The sequence below is a fragment of the Rhinolophus hipposideros genome, assembly GCF_964194185.1.
Source record: "Rhinolophus hipposideros genome assembly, chromosome: 16".
NCBI lineage: Eukaryota > Metazoa > Chordata > Mammalia > Chiroptera > Rhinolophidae > Rhinolophus > Rhinolophus hipposideros.
The window spans coordinates 60,892,305-60,903,171 of record NC_138062.1 but is presented as its reverse complement, the minus strand read 5'-3'; the positions used below and the strand labels follow the sequence as shown (position 1 = coordinate 60,903,171).

The window sequence follows — 10,867 nt, the reverse complement described above, 5'->3', positions numbered from 1 at the left end:
CACACAAGGCCTTGCATGGCCCAGCCCCCCCTCCAGGGTCTGGCCTCAGGGCCTTGGCACTGCCTCTGCCCACCTTTCTTTTCAAGTTGCTTGTTCCCAGCTCAAGCGACACTTCCTGCGCGAAGCCCCTCCTCCAGACCCCCCAAACCAGGGCGGTCCCCCGCGACGCTCCTCCCTCCCTATAACTGTTGAACGGCGGCGCGGTGGGCGGGAGCCTGGGTGCGGCCCAACCTCGGCCGTCGGGTCGGTGGTTCAAGCCTGCCACCTGGCGGCCGGGGTGGGGCTGTGGATCCCCACTCTGGGCGCCCGTTCCAGCGGCTTGGGCCCCAGGTTCTGGGCCCTGCTGCAAGCACCCTGGGTCCAGCACCCCCAGTGTTGCTTGTGGATACACCGCCTCGGACGGCCAAATCTCCCGAGCTGGAGGTCTCGACTTTTAAGTGATTTGTCCCTTTTCAAAGATTGTCAACTAATTCCGTATTTTAAAATACGCTGTTTTAAGATGTGGCAGCTGTTAACCTGAGGTTAGGTGCTCCCTACTCGCTTGGGCTGCACCAAATTCCTGAAATAAAAACGTAGATTTTTGTGGCCCCCAAAGAAAAGGGGTCCAGGGGGAGGCCAACGGTGGATCCGTGAAAACCAATTTAATTACATATGTTGAGTGCCAACTAGGAATGTTATGTCAGATATGTAGTCTGCGCTTTATGTACACTGTCCCATTTAGGCCTGTGAGATCGGTACTTTATCATTTGCATATTATAAAAAAAATCCGAGAGGTTGAGTCACTTGGCCCAAATCTCCCAGCGGAAACGGTCAAGCCAGATTTCCAGGCTCTAAAGCTACTAACTGCTCGCAGGAGACCCTCGGCCTTGGTTTCTCCATCCAGTTTTGAAAGAGGGTTCCTTCCAAGATCTCCAACCCAGCGGTGCCACCGCCCCTTGATTCTCAGGCGAGCGGAGATAAAAATTCCAATTCACAGGGAAGCCCCCTCCCCGACCGCAGGTAAGCACGCGCCGGCCGGCCAGCCGCCGGGGGCGGGGCAACCTGGGTGCCGCTCTAGCCTGCGCGGTGCAGTCGCCCGCGTCTCGCTGGTGATGACGCACGTCCGGGGCGGTTGGGGAGGAAGATGGCGGCGCCCATGGAGGTGGCCGTGTGTACAGACTCGTCCGCCCAGCTGTGGAGCTGCGTTGTGTGGGAGCTGCACTCGGGCGCCAACCTACTCACGTACCGCGGCGGCCAGGCTGGGCCCCGCGGCCTGGCGCTGCTCAATGGCGAGTACCTGCTGGCGGCGCAGCTGGGCAAGAACTACATCAGCGCCTGGGAGCTGCAGCGGAAGGTGCGGCGGCGCGGACCCGGGCTCCGTTGGGGGGGCGCGGGGCTCCCTAGACTGCTGTCGGTGGGGGCTGCACTGAATTGGATGTGTGTGTGTCGGGGGTGGGGCTCACTTAGGATGCTCTGCGCATGCACGGGTCTGGGGTCTTTTCGGTGGAGGGAGGCGCGCCCCGGGGCGGCGGGGATCCGTTGAGGCGCACGCGCAGAGTTGAGGACCGCGGCCTGGAGGGACTGAGGGGCGGGTCTCTGAGGCAGCTCTGCAGGGGCACCTGAAGGGTTGGGGAGGTGAGGGGAGCTGCGCACGAACGGACGTGACGTTTAAAGGAAGAGTGTGCAGTTGAAGTTCCGTGGTTCTCGTCAGCTTGGAGAGAGGGCCTGAGGCCTGGGGAACCCCCGTGAAAGGGTAGCCCGGGAACCTCTTGCATTTATGCTCCCCCAAAAGATACTACCCTTCCTTATCAGGCTCCACGGTGTTTCCTGTTAAAGCAACCCCAAAATGCAGCCCCTGCAGCTGCTCGCTCCCCCTTTTGTACTAGCCGACATTCTTCGGGGTAAGCTGTTCCCTGGCTTTGCCAGGTGCAGTCCACAGACCACTCGTGAAGTTTTCCCATTTCAGAGTTTTGGAAACTAAGGCTTAAGGTCGTGGTCGTAGGTGGGACCTTAGGAACTCGGCACTGGGGAACGAGCCCATTGGTCTTTGTGCTCTCCAGCCCCAATGCCCCTCCCGGACCCTCTGGGCCTTGCCCATCCCCATGCCCAGAGGGACCCTCTGGCCCCCCACCCAGATGGAGTACCATCCTGGTTTTGTTCCAGGATCCTCAAACCTCCACCTCCAGCCTGCAAAGCCTCGACTGGAACATAATGCTCCTTTGCTGAACTGTGGATTTGCTCAAACCATCCCTGTTTCCGCTCCTCTTTCTGGCGTTCTTGGACTTACCAGCTGCCTGGGCGCCCCCTCCCACTCTCCTCACTGCCCCCTGCTCCTGAGTTCTGCATGAAGCTCAGAGGCTTCTTATGTCCCTGTAGGACCAGCTCCAGCAGAAGATCATGTGTCCCGGGCCTGTCACCTGTCTGACCACGTCGCCCAACGGCCTCTATGTGCTGGCGGGCATTGCAGAAAGCACATACCTGTGGGAGGTAAGCGCGAGCACAGAGCCGGGGTTGTGGGGTTTGACCTCTGGGTTATTAGACCACCGATGGTGGTGTTACCAATAGTCAGGTATGTTTGAGGGGAGCCTCCTGTGCAGACAGTCAGGATTTGTAGCCAGAAGGTGGGTGTCATCATGTTGTGTTCCCTGCCTGACGTTGTTTGCACCTGCAAAACAGCCTGGGCGCCTCCCCCAGAGTTATGCTGAGAGAATTGAGTTCTCTGTGAACAATCGAAGGACCACAGAGATGGGAAGGGCTTCCTCATTTCGCCCTGGGGCCTTCAGACCTTAGTCCTGATTCTGAAACTAGGAAGCAGTTGCTCGGGCCATAGTTGCCCCTCACAGTTTGCCCATCATGGGAGAAATTCTTGCCCCGGTCTCTGCCAGCTTGGAGCAGGGGGCATGGTAGAAAGCAGTGCCCCATGGCCTGATGGGGGACATTTTAGGGGGTTGCCCCTCCATGATGAGGGACACTTAGGGTATGTCTTGGAGGGTGGAGGTTGCTGTGTGGCCTTGGCTCACCCGTCCTCTTGGAGAATTTCTGACCAGTATGAGCTGTGACCCCGAGGGGGTATCCAACGCCGCCAACCAGAAGCAGGAGCCCAGGCCCAGGGCTTTCAGCCAGCCGCCCTGGCTCCCATAAGCTGCCACTGTTGGCCTTTCCCCCAGCTGAGTGGGTGGGGGAGGCTGGGAACCCTTAGGGTGGGGGTTGTGGGGTAAGCAGCTGTGCATCTGTATCCAAGTTTCCCTCTTCTGAGGGTGCCGGTGGCTGGATTTAGGGCCACCCTACTTTTGTGTGACCTCACTTGAACTGATTATACCTGCAAAGCCTCTGTATTCAATTAAGGTCTCAGGATCCAGGAGTGAGGATGTGAACGTAGTTATTTGGGGGAGACACTTCCACTCAAAGCAGCGTCTGTGCTATCCTACCCTCATGCCGTAGCCCTTGCCATGTGTCATTGATAGGCTCACCTCACTGCCACTGGGCTCCTCCGTCTTCCATAGACCGAACTTCTTGGTTTCCTGCTGGTCTTGGGACTCCCCTCTCCCAGGTTTCACAGCAAGACATAGCCCCACCCCTGGTCCTTCCTGCCGGACCTGCCTTTGAAGCCCCTCACAGCCAGCCCAGAAGACTGTGACTTCCTGCTGTGACAGAATCACCATTGGGAGCCACCCCCTTGCTTGTCCTGGGTCCAGCTGCTCCTAGGGACCTGTTCCCTCACTAGCCTTATTACTTGGCCCTGCCTTACCTGGGGACAGCAGTCACACAACCCCTCACCCTGTGCTGGGTGGGGTTCCTTGGGTGGTTCAAGCCCTGGTGCAGTGAACAGGGCAGGCTCATGCTCCCCTGTGACCTGGCAGCTGAGGGGCCAGGTGCTGTGGCCCATTTCCTGCCCTGATCCGATGTGCCCCCTTCCCCAGGTCTCCACGGGGAACCTCCTTGTCATCCTGAGCCGTCACTATCAGGACGTCTCCTGCCTGCGGTTCACAGGAGACAGCAGCTACTTCCTCTCAGGAGGCAAGGACTGCCTGGTGCTGGTGTGGAGCCTGTGCAGGTAGCATCCCGACCCTCACGGCTGTGGGGCACCTGGTGTGCAGCCTCTAGCCAGTGAGGCCCAGCAGAGAGGGCAGGGAGCCGCTCCCTGAGTGTACTCCTCTCACAGTGTGCTGCAGATGGACCCCTCCAGGACCCCGGCCCCCAGGCACATCTGGTCCCGACATACCCTCCCCATCACAGACTTGCACTGCGGCTTTGGGGGGCCCCTGGCCCGGGTCGCCACGGCCTCACTGGATCAGACAGTGAAGGTAGGAACCACCCTCCTCCCCAGTGGATCTGCAGCTGCGTCCAGGTGGCTGGCGGGTTCTTGGCTGACATGAGGTGGTGAATCACCTGCTCCCCCTAGGCTGGCGGCTCCAGACAGCTCTTAATCCCCTGATGCTTCCAGCCTCAAGGACATCCACAGGGTGGACAGTCCAGGCCCGTGTTGGCTCGGAAATTCCCCCTTGGCAGCCTGCGCCCAGCGGCTCCCTGGCTAAACCTCAGGGATCTGAGGGCATGCAGCCCTGGGGTCTTTGTCTCTTGGGAGGTGGAGGGCAGAACCCATGGCTGACAGCAGCTAAAGCGGGTAGTGGCGAGGGGTCCTGGGCACAAGAACTGAGCTGTGCCTCATGGAAGCTAAGTCTCCCAACCCCAAGAAGCCCCGGGTTGACCGCTCCCGTCCGAGGTTCCATGGGAGCCAGGGTCTCTCACTCAGGGCTGCCCAGCTCTCAGACCAGCACCCCCGCCCCACTGGGGCCCTTGTATCATGGAGTGCCCAGCCCACACCCGCCCGCCCCCAGCTGTGGGAGATCTCCTCCGGCGAGTTGCTGCTCTCAGTGCTGTTTGATGTGAGCGTCATGGCGGTAACCATGGACCTGGCTGAGCATCACATGTTCTGTGGGGGCAGCGATGGCTCCGTCTTCCAGGTTGACCTCTGCACCTGGGTGAGTGACAGGTGCTTGGGTTCATGGTTGGAGGCTTAGGGGGTGGCGGGCTACCCAGGGTCCATCCTCCAAAGGCTCTGGGACCGTCCATCCTGCCTGCGTCCGGGTCCTTGTGCCCAGTGGCCCTGGCCCATCATCCTCAGTGCCCTGGGTCCCCTGGGGCTGAGGTGCCACAGTGTCCCTCTAGTCACTGGTTCCTTGGCCTCTGCAGCCTGGGCAGAGAGAGAAAAGCTTCCAGCCGGAACAGGACAGCGGGAAGGTGTTCAAAGGCCACAGGTGCGGGGACCGGATGGGGAGCAGGAAAGGGGCCCTGTTGTCTTTCTCCTTGTGTGAGGTGTCATTTGCAACACCGTTTCTCGGGCCTGTATCCTCAGGAACCAGGTGACCTGCCTGTCCGTGTCCACTGACGGCAGTGTGCTGCTCTCTGGCTCACATGATGAGACTGTGCGCCTCTGGGACGTCCAGAGCAAGCAGTGCATCAGGACGATGACCTTCAAAGGTGGGGCTGGGGGAAGATCGGGGCGCAGGAATGAGGGCAGGAGAGCGAGAGGTCATGAAGCCACGTGTCCACAATCAGCGGGCCAGGTCCTGGGAGGCGGGGCCAAGCAGAGGAAAGGGGTTGGGCCACTCCTGGACAGGGGGTAGGTGTAAGGAGTGGTGGGAGCTGTGGCCTCCTGAGCAGCCGCCAACCCCACTGCAGGCCCGGTGACCAATGCCTCCATCATGCTGGCGCCGCTCAGCATGCTAAGCTCCGACTTCAGGCCCAGCCTGCCCCTGCCGCACTTCAACAAGCACCTGCTGGGTGCTGAGCATGGGGACGAGCAGCACCGTGGGGCCCTTGCCCTGCGCCTGGGCCTCCACCAGCAGGTAGGTGCCACAACAGGTGTGCCTGCCTTGGGCCTCTGCAGTGTGCATTCCCTCTGAATCTGCTTCCTGGCCAGGGTTGTTGTTCAGACACCCACGGGGGCCCTCCACACAACACCCTCAGTGAGAAGGTCCCTCTGACCATGTGGCTGAGCCTAGCCTAGTGGCCCCCCCTGACCTCAGAAAGCACCAGAACCTTCCAGAGTGGAAGCGGCTCACACAGCACTCCCAAGCGAGCATGCCCAGAGGCACTGTGTGTCCAGTGCCTTCTCCAGCAGGGCAGTAGATGGTGCTCACGCCCCTGGGACCCACCTTGTTCCCCTCCCGGGGTGGCCCGCCTGCCTGTCTTCAGCCGGGGCTGGGCCGGGCTGTGCTCCGTCCACCTCTGCCCTGTTTTTGTGCCCTGGAATCACACATGCCCCAGAGGGGTGCCCAGGCCCCTCGGGCAGCACCCCTGCTGCAGCAGCATTTGTCCGTCTCACTGGGCTCTGCCCACGAACCACCTGGTCATCCTCTGGAGCCTTCTTGATCCTGGTTTCTGCATGTCTCCCAAGGCCTGACCCCAGTCCCATGCCTGTGGTGTGGCCTTGAGTACTGCTGTCCCCTGAGCCTTGTGGGGTACAGCCCTGCAGCAGGAAGCAGATCTGAGGAGTCTGTACACGCCTATGAGCGGGCGTCAGGATGACACCTACCTCGCCATTGGGGTGATGTGAGTGGTGTGGGTGAGCCCCCAGGTTACTGACGCTGTCCCTTCATTGCAGGGCTCAGAGCCCAGCTACTTGGAGCGGTTGGACCAACTGCATGCGGTGATGTGCAGCACGATGGAAAAGGTGGGCGGGGCCGGCAGTGAGGGGTGGGTTTGGGGGAGTGTTGGGCTGGGTTGATAGATGAGGCCATAGAGAAGGGGCAGGGCCCAGGCTGGGAGGGCAGCATCCGGAGGGAGGTGGGGAGGGGCTGTTTATAGGGGAGGAGAGCCCCCTCCTGTGTCCGCATGTCCAAGTCCTTTCCCCTCTGAGCCCCTGCCCCTCCCCAGAGCGTGCTGGGCGGCCAGGACCAGCTGCGGATTCGTGTGACAGAGCTGGAGGACGAGGTGCGGAATTTGCGCAAGATCAACCGAGACCTCTTCGATTTCTCCACCCGCATCATCACCCGGCCAGCCAAGTGAGTGCGGATACCGGGACCCCCACCCGCGGCCTGGGGCCTGTGGGCCGAGCCGTGATCCCGCCTGTCCCACTCCATCTGTCTGGTCAGCTGACCCAGCGGACCTACCCCGGGACCAGCCACCCACCCGAGCCCGTCGTCTGCCCACTCACGTTTGGATTGTTACCCTTGTGAGGGATCGTTCTGTCTGAGTGTTGACCACTGGTGTCTGTTGTGTCATATTGGTGTTCTGTTTTCAACAAAAGACCTAAAAGCTTGTCCTCCTTGGGCCTCCATGTGTGCCGAGGGCTGTCCCAGGTCCCAGACTGGGCTCCGGGACCGTTGAGGCAGGGGCTGTCAGAGCCCAACTTTTAAACATCCAGTATGTAGAAGCTGTGGTGTGCAGACTTTCCTCACACTCGTCTGTCACACAGTGCCTTTGCACCATAGCACAGGCCAGGCCGCCCTCCATGGGAGGGGACTGGGGCAGGGGGCAGCCTCATCTGCAGGCTGAAGTAGCCAGGGGTGGCAGTGATTCAGGGACCAGTGGTCACACTGGCCCTGCCCTGATAGCCACCAAGGGTCCCTTCCACTTGGATGAAGTCAGGGGCTCTGAAGTGATGGCCGGTTCTGGGCTGAAGTCCCCTGGAGGGGCACACAGCTGGTCCACTTGACCACAATGTTCTCTTCAGTGTCAAGGGCCTGAAGGAGACAGGCGTCCCCACTGCCCTGGAGACACTGCCAGCTGCCAGTCAGTACCTGGAGCCCAGCCCAGACGCATCGGCCCTAAGGCTGCCCGCGGAACCTTCCAGAAAGCTAACCCCAATCTTTGTGATTTAGTGGGCCCTGTAATAACTGCAGTTTCGAGCCAGTAGCCAGCGCCGAGTTCATGCTCTTAGGCTAATTTGTGTCATCCTTCCTGGGCGCTGTCCTCGCCAGCAGGTGGCCCAGCTGTACTGCAGCAGGGTGCCCAGGGACTGCACTGGCCCACCCTCTACCTGTCTCCAGGGGGCTCGGACACGATGGTACCTGGGGCTGTGCTGTCCTTGCCAAGTGAAGGGGCCTGCTGGTTGATGGGGACCACGTCTCTCTCACGTGGAGCGGGGTCTGTGGCCAACAGTCAACAAAACGGGGTGCTTGGAGGTCGATTTGCAGAGAGTCCAGGACATGGGGGAGCTTCTGGATGGGGTCGTGCTCCCCAAGGGACACCTTACCTGCCAGGGCCTGCCACCTGGGCCCTGACCTTGGTGAGGGCGCCCCTGCCCCTCTGCTGGGGAAGCCAGTTGGGGCTAGCTGTGGGGCTAGTTCCAGGTGGGGGCTGCTGCCTGAGTGTCTCGTCAGTCCCAGACCAAGTTGGCAGCTCGCCATGATTTTGGCCTCCGTCCTGCGGCCTCCCCTGGGTCTGGCTCTTTCCCTGGGGGTGGCTGTTTCCCCACAGGTTCCCAGGAGCAGAGCCTTCCCTCCCCCCACCCCGAACATCATGCTGGTCCCTCAGCTGCTGGGGTGCTCTGGGCAGGGAAGATGGGGTGCCTGCCCCACAGCTTTGGGGTGTGGGGGAAGCATCAACATGCAAATGGCTCCCACGTGTATACTTTCCCCACTGCTTGTCCAGTGCGGGCCTGGAAGGTCACCCTTCCTCCCTCTGCAGGCCACGACGGAGGGCTCAGAGGTCAGCCGTTCCGCCACGCTCCTTACAGACAACACGCGGCCGTGAGGGCGCAGCCCGCTGACTTCATCCCTGCCCTGCCTGAAATCACCACGTGGCCTCAGACAAGCCGGGTCTGGCTCTGAGACTCAGTTTATCTCTAAAAGGGGGTGTCCCCCGCCTGGGCCTGCAAGGAGCTTTGGGGAGCTTGTGCCTAGCTGACTTGCGACACAAGTAGTGCACAGGAAGTGGTGCTCTTACCAATCTGGTCTGGAAGAATTATATGTGCTGCTCTGTACAATTGAGCCCCAAATCCTGGGCGTCACTGCCAGAGAGGAGATGCTGACAGCCCCTGATCCTCACGGGGACTCCTGTGTGCTGGCAGTTTCTGTGTAAACCACAGTGACATGGCACCTCACACTGCAAAGAAAACAAGTGTCAGAGGAGGTGAAGAAAGTGGACCCTCACACAGCTGGTTGGGCAGCCACTGTGACAGAGTCTGGCAGTTCTTCAAAAAATGAAACAATCGCCATGTGACCCAGCAGTCCCACTTCTGGGTGGATGGACACCCAAAAGGACAAAGCAGGGACTTGAAGATTACACAGCTGTGTTCACAGCAATGTATACACAACAGCCAAAATGTGGGAGCAATCCAAGTGTCCACCCGTGGCTGGACGGATAAACAACGTGGTTCATCCAGACCGTCTTGAAAAGGAAGGACATTCTGACATCTGCTGTACCGTGGATGGACCTTGAGGGCATGCTCAGTGAGAAGCCAGACACAGAAGGGCATTGTTTGTCGATTGACCATCTGAGTCTCTGCTGGGGGTGGGATGAGGGTGAGGACCCTACTCAGGATGGGTCCCTTTTTCTGAGCTCTCATGTCATGTACCCTAGGGTGGGATGAGACCAAGGTGGTCCCTGAGGACATTAGAACCCTGTATCTCCCCCAGCACTAGGGCCACTCCCTGGCATGATGGTGGCCTCAGGCAGGGAGGGTCCCAAAATCTGGGATCCTTGGGAACTTTCCCCATGCTGGGGTGCCTGGCCAGGTGACTGGATGAGGGGTTCCTTGTCACCTGGAATCCAGCCACCCAGTCCTCATTGCAGTCCTCACAAATTTCTATCCTTAATGCTGGCTGGCACTTGGAATTTTTATTCATTTAATGGAGTGTTTTTCCTGCCCCCTAACACTGGCTCCAAAAGGGAATGTGTTTGTGTGGGGGAAAAAAACACAAAACAAATATAGATTATGCATTCATTAGAGATGGAACGTTCTGTGCCTGGGCAGCTGCTCTGCACCCTATAGGTGTCTGGAAGATGTTTTTTTCTGTCTTAGCCCCACACCCACTCCAGGGAGGACGTGATGAGAATTCCATGCAGGGTGCTGCTGGCCCTGATTCTGCCCATGCTTATTGAGCACCTGCTGTATGCCAGGGCCACAGGTACCCCAGGTTGTTTGATGGGAGTCCCAGAGAACACCCGAAGGCTTGGGGATTAGCAGATGGCAGGGAGCTATGGAAGGTTCTTGAGCAGTGGAGGGTGATGTAATCAAGTGTCCTCATCTGAGCAGTTACTCAAGCAACAGTCAATTGCAGAGTTCCTACTATGCAAGCCCTGGAGACAGCAGTTAACAAGCAAGACCCACCCTAACCCTCCCAGAGTTGAGTGGGAGTGATGTCCAGTAAATAAGAAAGCAAATAAAAAGATGAAGTTACCCTAGGCAGGGGAAGCTTAGATGTATGTGTGGGACGCTCTACATCTTTTTGGGCGGCAAGCAAGGAATGTATCAGAGCAAGGGCACTTGGCACTGGGTCTTGAAGGGTGAAGAGGAGTTCTCTAGTCCCCAAGTTCCCTTCCCACAGCTAGAAGGCAGGAGATCTATCCTTTAGGTTCCCATCAGATACACTTGCTTCGGTTTCCCCAGAGTGCACACGATGTTGGAGCACACTCAGATGGGTTGGTCTGGGTAGACACTTCTAACTAAAGGTGAGGGGTTGCTGTGTGACCATGAAGACAAATCCTGAACGCTCTTGGGTTGCAGTGTTTTTGACTGAACAATGGGCCATATTCCCAGGCAGGAGGCGGTGTCCTGGAGTAAAACGGGTGTGTGGGGACAATTTTTGATAAAATTCTCTCCCTGGTGTCCAGCCTCGGTTTCATTTGTAGAATGGGGAGATAATTTCGCTGGCACAGTGAGGAAGAGCAATGGTTATGTCCCGCCCCCGCGCTGCCTGGCCGTTTGAGCCTCCGTTTC

The 10,867-nt window shown here is 59.1% G+C and overlaps 1 protein-coding gene across 4 annotated transcripts; it reads left to right on the top strand.

The window, feature by feature from the left end:
• The first annotated feature begins 1,091 nt into the window (after positions 1–1,091).
• WDR18 (WD repeat domain 18) lies at positions 1,092–10,759 on the top strand. Of its 4 annotated transcripts, none has more exons than XM_081077232.1 (11): positions 1,097–1,333; positions 2,356–2,466; positions 3,900–4,033; positions 4,142–4,283; positions 4,818–4,961; positions 5,173–5,237; positions 5,336–5,460; positions 5,662–5,828; positions 6,587–6,655; positions 6,859–6,986; positions 8,614–10,759. In XM_081077232.1, the coding sequence occupies exons 1-11, from the start codon at positions 1,124–1,126 to the stop codon at positions 8,693–8,695; spliced, it is 1,377 nt and encodes a 458-aa protein (XP_080933358.1). In that variant the 5' UTR covers positions 1,097–1,123; the 3' UTR covers positions 8,696–10,759. The 4 variants fall into 4 exon arrangements, with proteins under 4 accessions (XP_080933359.1, XP_080933358.1, XP_080933357.1 ...); XM_081077231.1 differs by having other exon boundaries at positions 7,658–9,869; XM_081077234.1 differs by lacking the exons at positions 1,097–1,333; positions 8,614–10,759 and adding exons at positions 1,741–1,880; positions 7,658–7,905.
• The last annotated feature ends 108 nt before the right edge of the window (positions 10,760–10,867 follow it).

Bases quoted from the DNA above. Each gene is read 5' to 3' on its own strand.
- WDR18 (XM_081077231.1), top strand. From the start codon at position 1,124: ATGGCGGCGCCCATGGAGGTGGCCGTGTGTACAGACTCGTCCGCCCAG. The intron at 2,467-3,899 runs GTAAGCGCGAGC...CCCCTTCCCCAG, and splicing joins AAAGCACATACCTGTGGGAG to GTCTCCACGGGGAACCTCCT. The intron at 4,034-4,141 runs GTAGCATCCCGA...CTCCTCTCACAG, and splicing joins CTGGTGTGGAGCCTGTGCAG to TGTGCTGCAGATGGACCCCT.